Genomic DNA, 21667 nt, shown 5'->3' with positions numbered 1-21667 from the left:
TTTATAAATGCAATCAAATCACCACTATACAGAGTGACTACCTCGAGCTGAAATATTTAAATAATTTATAGATGATATTTATTTAAGAATATCACTGCCCAGAACAGTGTAACTATTTCGTCCCCGATTAGGGAATGTTGTGTGGTGAAACAAATATGGAAAAATAGTTACATAATGTTAAGGCCATTCCTACACAGAATACTTACAAGCGACTTGAGATGAGCGCGTAGTGTGCGCATCGCTCATGAGTATTTCAAGCAATGTTTCTATTTAGAATAAATCTCCCACCAGCACAATTAAACTCAGGACCGAAATTATCTTCCAGTCTTGAAGGAATGTCAATTTCTAATTTCCTATTTTATAGTATGTAAAAAAGGGGTTTTTTCACAGACATATGAATATTAATAGACTAGAAATTAAGGATGAGGGGTAAAATCAACTGTTGAAGAACGAAGAGGGTAAAGCTGACTGTGATTCGTCAATAAATCAATCTGATAGTATATAGGCATCTCGCCTTATAATATCACCATTTAGTTCTTAAAAGTAAAATCTGCTTTTGAATGAATAGACATTTTTACATGGGAGCGCAAATTACTCGCCACGTTATGAACAAATTTGCGAAGTCGAAATTCGGCAAAATAAATTTCTTCTATTTTCAGAGTCGAATATTTCGTTTATGTATTTAGTTAAGACACTTTTATAAATGTTCATAATTTACTTCCCAGCAACCAACCAGCTTTGTGTTTCACGTCCAGACGTGTCTCGATGTGATAGTATAATTATGTTTCTACAACTGATCCATATTATACGATGTGAATATGCTTAAAATAAAGTAAAATAATGCTTATATATGGAATGTAATACGACAATTGGGTTTATTCTCTTTTTCACATCTATTTTTACAAGTTTTCGTAGTACAAGTCACCATTTTGCCGTGTTATTTCGTAAAATGAACCGATGATGCCTCGACCATAGTTCGCACAAGAATGATGACGTCACGTTTTCTAAATTCACTTGAGGCCATACGCGAGCACAGCCGGCTCCAATGGAACCGGTATGGGGAGTGGGGAATAATACGCTTTTAATCACTTAGGGCAGGTCTACTAATATTCATATGTCTATGGGTTTTTTGCATTTTTCTCGATTTTGAACCTGTAATCTCTTGACACAATCAGAATTTTGTCTGTCACAGAGGTTTTCGAAAACATATTATACAAGTATAAAAGATTGTATGCAACAGTATACAAGAAGCAAGAAGAATGCTTCTATTTTCAAATGTTGATAAAGGACTGTTGAGAAATGATAATTGGGTTTAGCCCGCTCCATCATATCATTTGGATGTATATCACATCAAGTGCCAGCCACCCTGTAATTACCTAACCGGATATAAAGGTACATATATATAGAATATTATGCAAGAAAATAAAGTAGTTTATTTTAGTTGCACTAGGTAACTTCTAGAAAGGTGCGAAAGATATTAGATTTTTATACTTCTATGAAATAAAGAAAACAGAATAATACAATTATTTTTGCAAGTTCGCTACAGAATATGGTTCTATAACATTTTATTGTTTGACATGGTAGAATACAGTCACGTTCCGTGACTTTTTAATTGATTTTGAAGAAAAAATGTTTTTGGAGATTACTTTTTACAGTTTTCTTCCATAAAATAAAAAATATATTTTCAAGTATAAAAAATCAAATCAAGGACATTTACTTGTTGTAAATTAAAAATAATCAAGCTCCGTGTAAAATATTACACATTAATTTGTTTGTAGGAAAACCACCAGTAAATCCATCCATACTTTTAATTATTAATATTCATAACTGAAAACTCTTGTTTTACTTTATTCTTTACCTATAGTGACATAGAACCTTATTCTAGAACAAATTTCAATTGTTTTCCTAATACGCTAAAAACCAACCTTTCGTTTATTGTCAATTTGGTTAAATTTTTTCCAAAATATGAAACTAAATATCAATGCTGAATATTGAACAGAACTAGAAAGTTTATTCATGAAAGGTTATTTAACGATGCTGATAAATTGAATAGTATTTGTACAAAATTTAACAACTTAACAGCATTTTTGTACCTAAATAGAAAAATGCAAATTAAGTTTAATTCAGTTGTTTTATATTACCATTGCCATGAATATTGGCCACATAATTTTAACTGAAATAGTGCAAAAAGTCACCATCAAACTTTTTTTTTAATTATCGTTGGTCCACTTTTTGCATAATATTCTTTTTTTGTCAGAAGTCATCAATAATTTCTTTAGAATTGAAATTAAAAATAAACTTTTTTGATTAAAAAAAAGATCTCCAAGATTTTTTTAATAAATCATCGATAATATTAATCAACCTTACGACATTATTTACAAACATCATAATATAATAAAGAAAACAATAACATAATACATATTTAAGTTTATTTTCCTTAATAATATTAAACTTTATAGATTAACCCCACTGGTTGTAATTATGCATTACAAAATAATACTGGACACTTATCTCAAGGCTGCCATTTATGAAACTCTTTGGGCTTTGAAATAAAAGTTCTGGGGAGGACTGTATAACCTGGTTCTATGATATTTCATCAAAATGAAAAATCAACACACCTTAAAAAGTGATATAGAGTCATTAAAAGTGATGAAACAAAAACTAGGTTTAATAGTTACCTATGTAACCTATCATATCACTTTTTGGAGGTGTGTTGAATTGTCATTTTGATGACATACCCAGTCACTGTGTAACCTATATGCACAAAGCAATAATATTTAACTTGTAAGGTCTCCAAAATATACCAATTCCAAATAACCAAACCTCAAATCTCCCTATCAACATTGAGATTAGAGTTGGCACTTGGCAACCATGTAACAAGGTGGAAAATTTGAAATTCTATAGTAAAGTTTAGTTTTAATAACATTTATTGATAATCCATTCATTTATCAGATAATTCAATGGATGTCATAAGCACCAGGTACTATTAATTTTATATTTACATCACGTTAGGTTTATGATCACTTTTATCACAAAGTATTTTATAAAGTTCGTCTTCTTCTCAATCGTCTCTGCACTCAGAGCATAATAAATCATTCTCCCGACAGATATTATTTGCATTGTCAATGGTAATCATTCTCCCGGCAGATATTTATTTGCATTGTCAATGGTAATCATTCTCCCGGCAGATATTTATTTGCATTGTCAATGGTAATCACTCTCCCGGTAGATATTCATTTGCCTTGTCAATGTAATCATTCTCGCGGCAACATATTAATTTGCATTGTCAATAGTTATCATTCTCCAGGCAATATATTAATTTGCATTGTCAATAGTAATCATTCTCACAGCAGGTGTTCATTTGCATTGTCAATGGTAATCATTCTCAAGGCAGATGTTCATTTGCATTGTCAATGGTAATCACTCTCCCGGCAGATATTATTTCATATTTACATTATTATATTTGGCCAACTTCTAGGAGAGACCAAAAACCAGCAAATGTGTTAATATTTTTTAATTGAATTATTAGAATTCTGATAAATGGTTTGTAAATATTTGAATACATTACAGTAATTTAAGTTATATAATTTCAATGAGCAATCTCGGCACTTTAATTACAGCAGGCCTATATTTTACCACTGATATCCAGACAGGTGCTACTGCAACATACTGAAGTAGAGGATTTCAACAACTTAATTTGTAATTATTTCAATATGTACATTGTATTATGTAAATACATAATTTTCTATTTAATAAGTTAAGTGATCTGCCTATTCATCTGTTGACTAAAGAAATATGAATGCTAAGCACACACCAATAATTCATAACTAAATATATGATGCATTTACAAATAATGGCCATTATGATTTTAATAAATTACAAGTGTTGTACACACATATTACACATTTTCCGAGGATTCAATTTATTTACATAAATGTTATCTACACTGTGTAAATGCATCTATTTTACAATGAGCTATAATAGTATATAGTAGAACATTAAATGTTCAAAGCATAATAGAGAAAAATACATAATACATAATGAAAAATTTAAATTTCTGTTGCTGATAGAACTAAATTGAATTATTTTTCTACTTTGCAGATAATTTTAAGCAGAATTAACAATTCAAAGGAAAACAATTATGTGAGCACTAAGTACCTTGTCCGTACATGACATTATTATCTAAAAATTAAGGTGTTGTAAAATTTTAGTGGTTTAAAAAATATTACATTTGAGCTTTTTACCATTCAAATATTAGCCTGATAATGTACATACATATATTCATATGTAGAGATACCCATTCATAGCATATTTTCACAAATTAAAGCGATAAATGGTGTTTTTAGCGATAATAAAAAAGATTTTTTAGTCGCTATAATCTTGTATTGACAGATCGTAGAACGAACATGACATACTCTACTGTAGAAACATGTGCCATGTTGAGTTTCAATCAATAATTTGTTTTGAGAGCTGCAAATGATTTCAATAATTTAGGAACATTTATTATGCTATATAAAACCCTTGTCAGATGCCAACTTGAGTATAACTCTACGTTATGGTCTCCATTTTTCAATATTCATTCAGATAACATTGAAAAGATTCAACGGAAGTTTCCAAGGTTTATAAATTATAAATTGCATATTCCTATACAAAACATAAATTACAATTACCTCTTGTGTAAAATGTCTCTATTGAAACTTTCAGAAAGAAGAATAAGCACAGATTTAATACCGTTACAAAGAATACTACATTTTAAAATTGACTGTCCCGAATTACTTCAATGTATCAATATCCATGTTCCCAAAAAATCATGCCGACATTTCTTACCTTTTTACTTCAATAACACCAGGACACTAGCTTACCAAAATTCTCCGATTCCGAGACTTCACAATCTCGGAAACAAATATTCTGATCTGGGTGATATATTTCATTTGAAAACTAATCAGTATAAATGTTGTATATTCTATCACTTTTATTCTTCTAGACACAAATAGACCTATGTACCCATATAACTTCTCCGCTTCTACTATTTTGTTTTGTTGAATCTTTTAAACTCAATTATATGCGTGAGGATTCATTTTTGCCATTATGTTTACATTCTTCTATATTGTATTAATTTTTAAGTGTTTACCTGATACAAAATGCTTGTATTTTTTTTAAGAAAAGCCCACTAGGGCGTGTAATAAATAAATAAATAAATAATACAATAAACATGTTTCAAGTGATTTTGCTAATTTAATTGTTTTTCCCCTCTTGCCCACTCCCATTCCTTGACATTATCCTATTTAGCTATAAACGCTATGAAAACGCAAAATTAAAGCTATTTTCAATAAATAATGATACATTTCTTAAAAATTAATGCTATGAATGGGTGTCTCTATTCATATGTAATATAAATACGTACCTACAAGGTTTCAGGACGTATTTGCTTGAAGCCAACAAAAGAGATGAATATCATAACTCAAATATATTTGCACCATCAAACGGGATGGAACATCTGCATTGCAGTTAGCACCATCTCTAAGCAAAATCTTTATATTATTATCACGATGAGTTATGATTATAAACCACGAATTTTTTTAGATGATTGTACGAAGATTTCCACACAATTTTTTTGCTACAAATACATAATATGAAGCGATGTCGTCAATATAATTTACAAAAATACTGCTTCCTTCGATTCATAATATAAATATTCATTCAAAAGACTTTTGGCAAAGATATTTAGATAGTTTATTTTATTTACAATAACTCTAGCTGTTTTTGTAACGAGAATTCGAGATTAAGAATATGATTACATGTAAGTTATTGTGATAAAATCCTTGATAGAAAATATAAAAAATTATATGGAATATTCTCTTTACATTTGGTACCAAAGAATGCAAAGAAATATAATAAAATGTATTAAAAATATGAATAAATAGAGTAAATGTATTTGTCACAACAATAATTATCACAAAGTGGATTATGAAACATATTAGATCTGGCAAATGTCTAAAATTATTATTATTTTTTTTTTTAAGAAAGACAAACATTCCCGGGTTACGAGTAACCTGACAATATTTTAAAATCTCCTACTACCACCACAGTAAGCTGAAAATGTTGCTTGTGTTGTGATGGAGGACTTAGCCAACCGAGGAGTTGAACACACTACGCCTGGGTGGGACCCAAACGCGATGTCAACTCGGCCACCGACCGGTATATTTAATAAACTGTACAAATAATGGTTCACCAGTGTCTTAGTTCATGAGATGACATAAAAGGCGAAAAGCAATGTGATATGCATGAATTTGGCTGACTTGTATTTTTGAATTTATTACTTTTTAATTAATTTTAAAAATACATAAATTATGGTTGTGTAAAAAAATAATAATAATCATATATATGAAAATTTTCAAGAAGTAAACTAGATCCTAAACCATACTGATCATGTTGTATCTAAGACATTCTGATCATATTGCAATGTGTTGCATATCTAAGACATGCTGATCATGTTGTAATGTGTTGCATATCTAAGACATGCTGATCATGTTGTAATGTGTTGCATATCTAAGACATTCTGATCATATTGTAATGTGTTGCATATCTAAGATGTGCTGATCATGTTGTAATGTGTTGCATATCTAAGACATTGAATTAAAAATATTTACAACAATATTAATTAAGTATTTACATCAAAGAAACGCAAAGCAAAAATTTCAATGGTTAAATAAAATGAGTTTTTTTTTAAATGTGATAAAATTGAGATTTCATGATAAAATACCTTAAATGTTTTGGCAAGATACTAATACGCATACCACTGACATAGTGGCACCTCGGAGAGAAAGTTACTGAATTCGCCACGGTCAATCTCTCGGTTGGTGGAGAAAAGCTAGAGATTGTAACCTGGTAACCTCTTCCTTATTCTCATAAACTATGCATGTTAAACCTAGGATGCACATTTATTCTTGGTCGATCGAGTAAAACCGACGAGGAAATACAAAGGCTAAAGGCAATGTCAAGATTGGCTCGACGTTTAATGTATGCCGAACAGATTGAGCTTCAGCATCTCTACAATGCGAAACAGTGTCTTTTTTTAGCAAGTCTCACATTGATCACTATGCCACTACTAACTTACTCGATGTAAAATACACACTAGACAGGGGCAAAATTGATTGAATGAATTAAATGAATAAATTCTATCTTGTGATACACTTGATCTGATTCTCAATTTCAAATGGAATTTATTTCTTCATTCCTCGTTTCATTCCATTCCTTCCATCCTAAGATTTATATTAAGATTTATTTTACGGCATATTTAATAAAAATAAAAAAAATGTATTTATTTTACAGTTAAATTATTTCAATGTATAATATTATATTATGGTAAGAATGATGATAGTACTGTAAACGATTTAAATTTTATAATGTTTCATAGGTATTCAAATATTATTCTGGACAATATGCAATAAAAAACGGATTTAATCGTAGACCTTAGCTATACAACGCAAACATCTTAAATGCAGCTGTTCTAGCCTTTTTTTTATTTTTTGGGGGAATTAAATGAATGAATAAAAATAATCAATTCACAAGACCAGAGGAATGAGATTGAATCGATTCACTGATGTGAATATATTTGCCCATGTTTAATACACACTCTAGAGCATGGTGAAGCGAGTAAGTATGAAAGAAATTATCAGAGATGTGCTTTATTTCAAATGGAAATGCAAAATGGATATTTTCCATTTTGCATTTTAAATGGTTTTCCAAAAACCATTTTGCATTTTAAATGCTTTTCTCAATGCATTTTCCATTTTAAATGCTTTTTTGCAAAATTCTTCCTACTATCTCCACTCATCTTTTTTTCATTAGCCCCAAATATCAGTCGGTCCTCAACCTCGCTATGAGAGATAATTTACATTTGTCAAGTTGCTCCCTGGTAGGAGCCCTGGCAATTGAGTGATACCATTACAAAAAATACTGATTCAAATACTGAACATGGCCATGATGCTGTAATATTAAATGTTAGATAGCAGTTTCTATGTTTTTACGTTGGCAACATTAGTCCCGCGCAAATTTTTTGTGGTTTCATAATTTTTAGTCGTGGTGTTTTTGGATTTACCATCATGTAATATGTTTGTTCTACATTGATGTCCATTATTAAATGACAAAATTGTTTAAAAATTCTATAATTATTTTGAATGTTTGACCTGAGAAACCATTTTGCATTTTCAATGCATTTTGAAAATAGGTATTTTGCATTTTGCATTTGAAATGCTTTTCTAAAAACCATTTTGCATTTTCAAATGGAAAAGTTTTGACCCATTTCCATTTTGCATTTCAAATTGTTTTGGGTACCCATTTTGCACATCTCTGGAAATTATGACATCCAAATCTCTCCGAGCCACCTCAAAGCGAGCCGTAAGATTTGCCATCTAGACGGTGATACTTAATAACCGTTGAGTAAGAACTAATGTGCGTTTTAGGCTGTACAGAAAGTAGGTTACAAGGGGACAGGAGCAGATGGCACGGTTAGATCTAGAAGGGCGGAAGACCGAAGAGTTCTGGCTTGAAGTCCTCGAGGGAGCGCAGGACGAGGGTGGCCTCGCAGGTGAGTGCGGCGTCCAGCTGCTCGTCCGGCACCATCACCACCTGCATGCCCGCCGCCACCCCCGCCTTCACACCATTAGGGGCATCTTCAAACACCAAACACTGAAAGAAAATTACTAAAATTTAGTACTGACAGATTAAATGTTAAATAATAATAAGTTTGCTTTCTTCGATAATGTTAAATAATTCTTAATTTGTTTAGACATGAAAAGTAATTTTTTAATCAATTTTTCAATCAATACTCTATTAGTGAGAGAGTACGGAGTGTATTCCCTGAATATATAAAAAATTCTTACATTGCTGGGGTCCGGTTTGTCTGGAAACTTGGAGGCACAGACCAGGAAGATGTCGGGCTCCGGCTTGCCCTTCTCCACTTCGGGGTCGGAGGTGCCGAATATCTTGTGAGAGAACATGTCGAACACGTCGCGGTGGTTCATTATCTTCAGGTCAGCGTTCTCCTTGCTAGAGCTGGTGGCCAGCGCAAAGGGGATGTTGTTATCCTGCAAGTGCTGTACCAGCCGCTTCGCACCTACCATTGTACAAACAATGTATTTACAGGACATCTTATGTATAGACACAAATAGGTACTTCACATCGATACACCAACTCAGACACAAGTCTAAACAATTACTATCATTAGATAAGAATAACTTGAGATCTATAATATATTGCAATAAATAAATACCTAATTCCAGTGATTTTAAATAAAATCAATAAAAACTTAAAATTTAAAAAAAATGTGAGACTATGCCCTAAAATGATAAAGCTGTGGTTAATTAAGGAAAATTTCATATCTTGTTATTAGACAGGTATATTGAGATATTTTGTAAATTTTATAGATGTAATTTAAATTATCTAATATTATTGGTAACCGGATAACTCATCACAATGATAATTCATCACATCTTTAAAAAGTTATATAAAGTCATGGAAAGTGATGAAAAAAAAACTTTATTAACTGGGTTATGTAGGTTAGGTTAAAAAAAAAATTTCATCGTTTCTAATGACTTTATATCACTTTTTAAAAGTGTGTTGAATAGTCACTGTGTTGAGTTAGCATGGAACCAATATTATTATGTGATCTTCTAATGTTTCCATAAAACTATAAATGTATTTATCTACAGATATTTTCTTATACATCATATTAAGAATATTTAATTGGTAGAACATACAGACAAGCTGCCATATGTCAGCTTTGTGGGGACTACCCTAAATTTGTTTTATTTACTAAGTAAATAAAAATAAAAATTACTATTATTCAATATGTCGCTGAAATAATGTACTAAATGTATTTAACTTTACACTACTCCATATGGGAGGCAGGTTTTGGGTACCGCCACCCTAGGAACCTTCTATTGGATAACCAACACCTCTGCCATAAGTCGCCCCAAATGGTACGCAACGTTGGTGATTTGGCAGGGGTGCTAGGTGAAAGGTGAGCTATTTTTAAAACTTTTTTTTAGTTTGCATTAAAAATTTTACTTTAAAAAATTATGTCTGTTTCTAATAATAAATTTGAAAGCGTACTTCATCACCCTTCAACAACGTTTTTTTTAGTTTTCTAAACATTTATAATTATTCCATTTGTTTGGATTTTATTGCAAAGTGGAAATAATCTGACCCTCTGTCAGAATATGCTAGAGGCCTGAAGGTGAATTAATGGATTTTTTTTTTCAAATAAATTATTTTCACTTCTTCCAGAGTGGATCTACATCGTCATAGAAAAAAAGACGATTCAGAATCCAAATTTTGATTTGAACAGTTGGCCATTTTTATTGTAGGTTTTTTTTCAGTAACTAAATGTCAATTAATCAGGAATATACATTCCAATTTTCAGTAACCAGGTGTGAATTAATCAGGAATGTACATTCCTATATAGATGTGAATTAACCCGGAATGTAAATACCAATCTTCTGTAACTAGGTGTGAATTAACCAGGAATGTACATAACACTCTTCAGTAACTAGTTGTGAATTAACCAGGAATACACATTTTGATCTTCGGTAACTAGATATGAATTAACCAAGAAAATACATTCCAATCGTCAGTAACTAGATATGAATCCAGAAATATACATTGAAAATGGTCACTAACTCGATGTGAATTAACCAGGAATATACATTCTAATCGTCAGTAACTAGAAGTGAATCTGTTCCAATTTTCATCTTCCCTCTTATTACCCATACACACAAATTCTACATAATGCACAGATAAAAAACGGGGGCAAAAGGTTAGGTTTTTAACCTGCTGCTAGGATATGTCAATAAGTAGCTTTACATGATCAAAAGAATGAAAGGTTACCAACCTGGCATTAAAGCTACTTTTGGGAAAAGCACTTCGAAATGCTTCCGAGTCTCTTCGATGAACTCGTCGATGGACAGCGGTAGATCGAGGGTCTTGATGACAATGTCGGCGCACTCCCGGCCCTGCTTGCCCATCAACTGCACCTTCAGGTCCCACGTGTACTGCTTCCCAAACTGACCCACCACATTCTGGAATCCAATTGTATAAAGCTTCTCGGAATCTAGAACATTAAAAAGCATAATCTCAATCAGTTCAATATAAACTAACAATGGTTCTGGACCAAGACGTTGCGGATTCAAACTTAAACGAGAACAAATTTTTATTTATTTGTAAACTGTATTTGCACTTCGCTCCAAAGTAATCATGCTGACTAGACAAACATTGCTTTAAATGGTTTTACACATCTTCAGTGACTGGATCTGAACAGCCAGAAAATAATAATGATGATTGGATTATTGGTATAGTGCCGTTTTCGTGAAAAAATCAACTCCAGGGCGCTTAACAACTTAATTTATGCATAAAATCTATTCCTATAAGAAGACTTATAACTTACAACAAGTGACTTATAACTAACATTAATGTCTGGTGTTTTACAACTAAGACTTTTAACTAGTGACTTATAACTATACATATTTTATGACCGAGTGGGTATTTACACAATACTGCTATAATATAACTTCAGAGATGTGCTTTATTTCAAATAAATCCATTTCAAATGGAAATGCAAAATGCAAAATGGGTATTTTCCATTTTGCATTTTAAATGCTTTTCTCAATGCATTTTCCATTTTAAATACTTTTTTTGCAACATTCTTCCTACTATCTCCACTCATCTTTTTTTCATAAGCCTCAAATATCAGTCGGTCCTCAACCTCGCTATGAGAGAAAATTTACATTTGTCAAATTGCTCCCTGGTAGGAGACCTGGCAATTGAGTGATACCATTACAAAAAATACTGATTCAAATTTTTATTTTTCCTTGTTTTAGTTTCTTAACTCTATTTTAAATTTTTATTTTATATATTTTGATTATCTAGAGCAGGGGTGCTCAAACGGTCGATCGCGATCGACCGGTCGATCGCGAGTGCTTTTTGAGTCCATCACGAGAAAATTTTCCCATTTTTCATGCCTTCTTTTTTATTATTTATTTGTAGCTTTTAGCGGACTGAGTTACTGAACGGAGTGTTCTGGAATATTGCAGATAATATCAGATATACATCTCATAGCCACAGAATTTGACACAAAATTCTGGTATTTTATATCTGAAGATAAATATCCGAATCTAAGGCAAATCGCCCTTCAGTTGACGGCAATGTTTGGGTCAACTTACTTGTGCGAGCCTGCATTTTCTGAAATGAAGACAATTAAGTCAAAATATCGCAATCGACTAACTGACGAACTCGTCATCGTGCTTGCGATTAGCACTCGGTAATTACGTACCATCGTATGAAAAGTATGCTGAGGACATGTAGTGTCACGCTTCAACATCCAAAGTCATTATTTAGTTAAGTTTAGAAACTAGAACTCGTTCGTTTTTTGTAAGAACCAATAAACTTTCAATTTTGAATAAATATAAGTTTTTTTATTGACTTTTTAGTGCAGACCTCCACCTACCTTGACTAAAAAAATGCATATTGCGAACTAATTTCTGTCGTTCCTCCAAATTCTATGTGGATTCGTGGCTATGCAATTGTGCAACGTCCCTATGTATCCCTATATCCAACGACTTATACCTGCGCCACGATACACCCTACCTACATAGACGACAATCCTGCATCAGCCTCTTGCAGCCTCTCAGAGTCGATCGATCGGAATCTAATAATTTTAAGGTAGATCGCCAGCAGTTCAAGTTTGAGCACCCCTGATCTAGAGCATTAATTCAACAAAATCAAAACAAAATTTCATGGAATGCTTACCATTGTAAATTCAAAATCTGCTTATAACCTTTCTTTACATCTCTTTATTTTAATTTTCTTTGTTTTAGTTTCTCAACTCTCTTTTAAATTTTTATTTTTATATATATTGATTCTCTAGAGCATTAATTCAACAAAATCAAAACAAAATTTCATGGAATGGAGAAAAAACAGACATGTTTTTTTTTTAATATTAATTTAATATTAACTTATTTTTTAATCTTCTATCTATTTCTACTCTTCCTTTCAATTTCTTTTCATTTTTATATATTTTGGATTCTCTGGGGCAATAATTTCACCAAATTAAAAGTAAGATTTCACGGAATGGTTGAAAAGCTTACATGCTTCTATTTTTTTTTTAATATTTATTTATACATATACTTTTTTCTTTTTGCATATTTTTTTATTCCCTATTTGTATTTTTTTGGCTTATTTTTATTCTCTATTTTATTCTAATCTCCTTTCTTTCTTTTATCTATTTTTGATTCTCTAGCTTATTAATTTCATCTAAATAAAAAGTAAAATTTCAATTTGATAAACTCACATGTCAATAATTTTTTACTATATTGCTATTTTTGAATTATCATATTTGAATATTCTTTTAGTCTATTCTCTACGTTTATATTATTTAAAATATATAGTTAGCAACTTCTTATATCAACCAAGAAAACTTTTCAAATTATTTATAAAGTGCAATAACTAAGTAAAAGTCAATACACTATACAAAACAAGAATCGCATTTAATAAATCTGATAATCTCCTAGTTAGACAGCCAAAGATCACTGTAATATGTATTATGTCATGTTTTTTTTTTTTAAATTAATAAATAAATAAATACTGAACATGGGGCCATGACGCTGTAATATTAAATGTTAGAGAGCAGTTTCTATGTTTTTACGTTGGCAACATTAGTCCCGCGCAAATTTTTTGTGGTTTCATAATCTGTAGTCGTTTACCATCATGTAATATGTTTGTTCTACATTGATTTCCATTATTAAATGACAAAATTGGTTAAAAATTCTATAATTATTTTAATTGTTTGACCTGAGAAACCATTTTGCATTTTCAATGCATTTTGAAAATAGGTATTTTGCATTTGAAATGCCTTTCTAAAAACCATTTTGCATTTTGCATTTTCAAATGGAAAAGTTTTGACCCATTTCCATTTTATTTCAAATGGTTTTGCGTACCCATTTTGCACATCTCTGTATAACTTACAACTACGACTTAAACTAGAGATTTACGACTAACATACATATTTAAGTTTACAAATACAGATGGTTATGATTACTGCTCGTGGTGTCAATGGTAAGGAATAAAAATATTACAAAAAAAAAATTACGCAATAATAAATGGTTATAAAATTAAAGTGGGTAGTCAAAGAGAAAAATTCCCTGGACTGAGCAATGAAAAATACCACACAAAAAAATAATGCGGTTATAATTCTGGTCATTATTTCTTCCTAACATTCCTGAATAGGGGACGCCCAAATTCCACAAGCCCGGGGAAGTTGAGACTCTTGTGCAGTATTGCATAATATAACAAAAAATAACCTGGAACACATTTGTGCTAATTTCAGGTTCAAACAATCTAATATTTATCGTAGGTAGGTAGAATGTACATCGTATATTAATTAAAGCAAAAACTGAATGTCAGGTAAGAACTGAAATTAATATAATGTATCGCTGTGCGAATATATTACACCAGTCAAAATATGCAGTTTTGGGATAATCAACTTCTAAGATATAAACAAAATTGAGAATAATGTGTGTCAAAAATTTTCTCAACAATTTGTATTTTTTTATGCGAGTCACAAACTGCTTCAACAGTCCAATTTGAAATATTAAAATTTTAAATGCAAACATAAAAAAAGTTTAAAAAATGGCTCGCCTAACGTTTTTTTGTGTAAACACTGAACTAAAATTAGTGCTAAAAAAACATATTTTAATATACAAATGTATTCTAAATATAATAGCCACATCTCTTTTTTGTCATTTCATATAAAAGTAATTAATAAAAATTGTCAAAATTTCATAAATTATATTTTAACTATGACGGTAAGAGAGACAAAACGATTTCCATGAGACCATATTAGCCGTTCCGAAAAGAAAACAAGTTGACTCTACGGGTATTAGCTGTTTGATCCCAAAACCGAACAAATTAGCCTGAGGAGTTAGTGATTTGTATACATACTCCTAGCTGGGTTGGTAACTATATCAATTGTACAAAAGCAAGATATTTTTAAACAGTCCAAAAGTATTATAGTGATTTATTTTTGGAGTATTGTGCCATATTGATGGACACTGTGAAGCTGTCCGAAACGTTGGCTAAAGAAGGAGGTAGCGAAACACGGCATAATACCCCAAAAATAAACCTCTATAAGTCCTATAGCAGGCCTGCGATTCTGGAGTTAAACGATCAATCGTTTTCGTAAGCGCCGTCTTCGAGTGAAAAACTACTAGTCGTCGCGACTAACTTTTTCGAATGTTTCAATTTTACGTATTCTTGAGCGTCGAACGGTCGAAGTTGGTGGAAAAGATGATTATATTGGCACCCCTGTGAATATTGTCTATGTTTCTGATGTTTTTGGGATTTCTATGGTGTGACTGTCAAACAGACAACAGTTATTCGTTATTCAAAACAGAAATGGCTGCGGGACATATTACAAATTGCCAAAAGCAACTCTTAATTGAGCTTGTAAGCTCCGATAAAGACTTAGTAAGTGGGAAATTTTCACCCACTTTTACATTTGCGGAATCCGCGCAGTAAAACAAAAATTGACAGCTAGACTAGATTTTGACAGCCAATTCCATAGAAACGCCAACAACCTACCACTTGCTGCCCTGTTTCTACAGGTTATACCCAGTAGTTGTCGTGTGGAATGACTTTTGACGTTTGGCGTCGAAGTATGTACCTTCGACCAATTTCGGGGATAGCAACGACGACCAACGTACGTACTTTCGACGGCGATTACGAGCGCCCTCGATTCAGGAATAGAGCCCCTGGTACATTACAAGATAAGTCATGTAAATATTCAAGTTGAACTCGCAGATATACACAATAAATTCAATGGTTTCATTATTATATATACCAGTGATGATCAACACACGGCCTGCAGAGCTCATTTAATATGACCCATGAGACTTTTCGCACGGCATGTCTTAGCTAAATAAAATATTCACAGATTAAACAGACAGTTCTGTTTATAAAAGGGTTAAGCATAAAAATTTAATCTTTCTTAGCTGCTCAAAATAATAAGCTTTTTTTAACATGTTCTTAAAAGACAGAATATTGTGGTTTGGCTTTAATTGTAGAAAAAATTTTCACCTTCGCAGGGCAGTGTTTTTTTGTTGTTGTTGAGACATGTTTGAGATACGCATTTTAATGTTTTCCATTTCATAAAATACCAAAATTTTACTAATTTTGTTTAACTTTCTGAACGATATAAAATAACAACATTTATTGATTTGACCTTGAACCTGGCAAAAATTTTGTCTGTTGTGCTTTCTTTATGGGCGCTGTGATTGATTTTTTGTATGGGTTCCGTTTTATAAGGGTATGCAAATAATGTTTCTGAAAACATATAAATAATAGAAGAATGTTTTGATATTTCCTTTTTAACACATTTCTGACAGGTTTTTTTTGCGCTGGTGCTACGCTGTCTCCGGACGAAAATAGAGGTCCCGCGCGAATTTCTTTTTTATTGAAAAATTTTGATAAGATATTTGTTTTAAATCATTATATCTTCTTATAAACTCAATTAACCTTGTAATATGTTTATTACGGTCCGCCTATCGGTATTTGCCTATACCTACTTTCTTTAAATGCGCCCGACATCTCTCGCTCGCTTGCACATATGAGTTAAGTGGGGCGGAACAGAGATAGAGATTCGAATTCCAGGAATTGAATTATTACAATAACAAATAATGTACTATCCTTTGTTGAAATACCGATGTAAATGAAAAGCAAATAATAAAATTTTAAATATAAAAAGAAAACTTGCATTACGATTAGATAATTATGTACTTATGGTAAGGATCTTTACAAAGAGATTGGTATATAATATTCATATAAAAACATTAAATAATTAGGTCTTTTCTGCCATTGAAATGAGGCCGGTGCAAAAGGTAGAACTACCCTTCCCGGCGTTAAGCATCAATTGACCGAACGGGTAGAACTACCTTTCCCAGCCGAAATGTGTTAATAGTAATCAATGAATAATTTTATTGATCAATATTTAACATTTTCAATCAAAATACAAAAATCACATTTTCAAATCTGTATTACAAAATACAAAAGCTTTTTGCAACAAACTTTAGTTTGTCATTTTGAATCAGCCATCCAAAATTTCAAGTATTTTAAAAATAAAGTTCTTTAATATTTCAGAATGATAAAAATGGAAAGAATTTATTGCTTTAGCCTCATGAATAGTTAACCATGTCAAGCTGGATGCAAAGTACCCCCTGCGGCCAGCGAACCAATTAAAAATAGATATATTGCCCTCCAGTTAAAAAGGTTGGTCATCACTGGTCTGTACCCTATTCTCTCGTCATATTCATAAAATACACATGTGCCATAGTCAGAAAACATTTTTTCAAAACATTAATCTCCACACAGGGCCTGTCATTTTTGGGGATACTTTGTGGAGTGTGGAGGGACTTTTTGAGGAGAGGAAGGAGTGTCCAAAACGAATTATATAAATGACCCATTCTCATGTGACGAATCTATACGAAAAATGCTGAAGTATATTGTATCCACTTAAGTCACTGTAACTCGCACATGCATAATATCAACAGTTTACCATATTTTTTTCTTATTTGCTTACCTAGTAATACATACTCACTTTAATGCTATCTATATATAATTTTAGTAACTTATATTTTTTTTAAATTCTATACTCTTTATTATGTTTTATATTCTACACTTTTTAAATTCCTCCTTATTTCAAATTTTTGATATATTCTTTCAAATTATTTTAATGTACTTAACACATATAAAATATCATCAGTTTATTTTTTTCTTATTAGTACTTACATTGATTTCGTGAATTGAATTTATTTTTTTTTTTCTAAATTATATACTTCTTATATTTTCTTAAACTATATACTCCTTATTTTCTTTAAAATTGTATACTTTCTATATTTCTTTTATTTATTTATTAATTAACGCCCTTTTTCGAGGCTTTTACTTAAGAATATTTAGAAATACATATACATTATTTATTGTACATAACTGAATTGCTTCATTAACAACATTTTATATTTGTTTAAAGATAAATTGAAGATGTCCACTGACTCGGTATAATTGTTTCCCTCCATTAGTATTCTGGGCAAAGAGGAATACATATGATAGTTAGTCCCAGAATTTCTACACTGAAATAAATATAGTATTAAGTTGTGGAATCCGGAAGCTTATCAATTCTAGCAATACCGGACTATCAATTAAATCATTTAGAATTTATATAGAAATACCAAGTCAGTGAAAATTCTTCTGTCTGACAATTTGAGCATATTTATATAATTTAACAGAGTATTGTAATTCAACATAATTGCAGGAATACCCATTTTAAAGTTTATAAAATGTAAGAATTTGTTTTGTATTCTTTCAACAGCTTGTACATGTATATTATAATGTGGGTTCCAGAAAGGAGAATTGTACTCAAGTTGACTTCTTACATAGGAGAAAAAAAATATTATTCTACTTTTCTTTTAATCTCTTCTATATCTCATATTTCGTATGTGATATATTCTTTTAATATACTTAATATATAATCAACCACCACAGCGGCATGGGCTTAGCTTTGTGGTCTAAAATTTGTTAATGAATATAATAATATAATATAAACTATGTAAAATGGCTGACCGATCGCCCTCGATTTAGCAGGCCACTACAACCAGTCAAACGCAGTTTATTTGTTAACAATACTACCAATAATTATTTCGTTAGCTTTCTAACTCAAAGGCCTCATACACTATGTGTCGTATTGTATCATGTTACTGCTGCAACTACCTAGCATTTACATATAAACTTTACATTATTTATTAACTAATTTAAGTTTGTATAACTTAGGAGTAGGAATATTCCTATTTTTGTATTATTTACTTGCTGTTATAATATGTCAAATGGCAGTGGCGGTTCTTCACAAGGGGACCGTGGGGACAGTCCCCACTACAGATATTCCAGAAATCTACCAAGAAAAAAAATGACAATTCTTTCAGTTCGCAAAAAATAATGAATGCATTCTTTACATGAAAGTAATTAACAGTTGCAGAAATTTCAACTAAAAATTCATTAGGGTAATTTTTAAGCTCGAAATTTGAAAAGTTTCTTCCGACGAACGTGCGACTAGCCTCCTCCGTTCCTTGCAGCATACTAATTACTAATATTACTAATACCAACGCGCCCGATGAGCCCGAACGAGCGGATTCGGGACTAGCGTCCAGTTATGTGCAGAACGTTCTGCGCAGTTGGGGGACAACCCCAGCGATTTATTCCTACTAAAATGATTCTTCTACTTGGACTGAATACTCTTGCATGAGATTTTAAGAATTTGCGCATGCGTATTTGAATCTTCTAACGAAATCGCAGGGGACAGACTTGAAAATCCCCTTGTGATCGTTTGTTTTAGTTCTAATTATTGAAGTAGGTCAGTTAGGTCAGTTATGCACGGGTCAGAATATGCGTTAGTCGTGTTATAATCGTTTGTGACGTTTAAGTAAAATAATAGTATTGATATCGATTGATCGGATCATTTCTTATTTCTATAGCGCCGTTCTCGTGGTAAAAGCGCTTTAAACTGAAGTATCTACGATTAACTTGTGTTATTTTTTATTAAACGTAATATTTATGAATATTTGGTGTTTCTGGTTAGGTGTGTGACTTATCTTCTTATCTAATGATAATTTTTGTTAGAAATTATTCGAAAAAATGAATGAAGTCGACTTTTTACTGAAAAATAAATTCAGTACGTTAACATTTGACAAAAAAGTAGAAGTGAAACGCCTAGGTGCTCACCAACCTAGAGACATTGTAATTGAGTTTCATGTTGTTAAAACTCATAAAAAAGTTAAATTTTAATCCAGAGTGGTTTTCTAAAATATCTTGGTTATGTGCTAGTGTTTTGTTAAAGAAACTTTTTTGTTTTCCCTGTATACTTTTTGGTGGTGATACAGTGTGGACTCAATCTGGGTATATTGATTTAAAACATTTATCGGAAAGGTTGACAAAACACGAAAATTCATCGGAGCATATGAAAAACGCAATAACTTTACAACTTTTTGGAAAAACAAACATTATCGAAAAACTGGATCCCCACCACCGAAAATGTGCTCGAGCCGCCACTGTCAAATGGATATGGTTATATGTATTTTTACTATTACTTTTGTGAACTTGCAATCTTCAGAATATTACTTTTTTATGAACTATGTATGTAAAAGCTCAATGGGCGTATAAATAAATAAATAAAATAATAAACATTGACATGAATAAAAAAATTAAAAAATTTAAATGTCAACCATGTAGAAATGTTTCCCAACTGCACCAATGACGAAGGGACCAATGACACTAGTTTCTCAGAGCATCTTCCATTGAAATACCAGTAGAACAAGGACACCATTCCCACCTGATGCATATGCTCTAAAGATTGCAATCCGTTTGTTAAGATAAAATAATCTATCAAAAGCTACTATTCATTTCACGATAATATAAAATAAAATAAAGAGTTTTCCAAACAGTATCACCAGAATCAAATCAATCACGATTAAGTAATCTTCGATAAAATACAATAAGATAAGATAAAATAAATTATTATAAAAATTTTAACCAACATTTTTAAAATCATTCTGCAAACAAATCTATCATATTTTTATTATAATTGCACACGGTAATTACACTATTATACTAAACAATTGGAAACCGGATTGAAAGAGGCCATTTCTCTGATAAGAATCAAGCAAAAATTGATAAGCTAAATACATATTTGTTAATTAATATTGTACAATTATTCAAACATTTCCGAGCGATAAAACATGAAAATATTTCAATGATTAAAGAAAGAACAATTTCGGAGAATTGTTCTAGCTTTGCAATGACCTCTAAAATACAATATTGTACACATAAAAATATCAAAATAAGAAATAAAATCCATAACTAGGCTATTATTGTGTATAATGGTAAGTGAAAATAATTATCCATTGATATAATCACAAAATGTGTATATCACCCAGAACTCATCCTTAGAAGGGAAGAAAAATCATTGTTTGTTTCGAGTAAGACATAAAAGAAAATATTATGAAATATGTTGTGAAGGTCAAAAACATTGCATAATAAAAGCTCTCTTACCGATTAAGAGACCATCCATGTCGAATATAACGTGACTGACTTTCTTATACTGCATTGTAGAAATAATATCAAAAATATGTTGACGTTTAGAAACGGAGGAAAACTTTTATCTCTGACCGATGTTTAAAATACACTTTAGCGTTGTGAGAATCCTAAAAACACTTCCTGGTACTTGACGTTGTCATTTAACTATCAATATTCAATATCCTAAACAATATAGATAAGAAATTCGTTTATGTACATTATTATCTGCGCGAAACTCAACCTCGGCCTTTTGACTTTTGACGTTTCTGTTTTTGACATGTGTTTTTTATTTACATTTGCAACACTGACAGACAAAAAAATATTATTTTCTTAGCACTTAGTCGACAAATGTAGTTTAAAACAAAGAAACCTTTGAGATGTTAGGTTGATTTTTTTGTGATTTTTTTAGTCACGTAGTCTCAAAATTGGCTTTAATTTAATTATGACTTATGACAATCGTCCTACCGCTATATTTGACAATTTATTTTATAGAGTGGCA

At 31.3% G+C, this 21667-nt stretch overlaps 1 protein-coding gene across 1 annotated transcript; it reads right to left on the bottom strand.

The window, feature by feature from the left end:
* Window positions 1-6206: 6206 nt before the first annotated feature.
* Window positions 6207-21424, bottom strand: LOC149417389 (pseudouridine-5'-phosphatase-like). The gene is made up of 4 exons (XM_089640001.1): window positions 21145-21424; window positions 10895-11113; window positions 8886-9118; window positions 6207-8691 (listed from the first exon to the last, which is right to left on the bottom strand). The coding sequence occupies exons 1-4, from the start codon at window positions 21197-21199 to the stop codon at window positions 8518-8520; spliced, it is 681 nt and encodes a 226-aa protein (XP_089496127.1). The 5' UTR covers window positions 21200-21424; the 3' UTR covers window positions 6207-8517.
* Between the last annotated feature and the right edge of the window lie 243 nt (window positions 21425-21667).

The sequence above is a fragment of the Hesperophylax consimilis genome, chromosome 15 (assembly GCF_061612785.1).
Source record: "Hesperophylax consimilis isolate HC1 chromosome 15, BYU_Hcon_1.0, whole genome shotgun sequence".
Taxonomy (NCBI): domain Eukaryota; kingdom Metazoa; phylum Arthropoda; class Insecta; order Trichoptera; family Limnephilidae; genus Hesperophylax; species Hesperophylax consimilis.
Note: the sequence above shows the minus strand (reverse complement) of the source record. Positions and strands in the feature narration are given on the sequence as shown.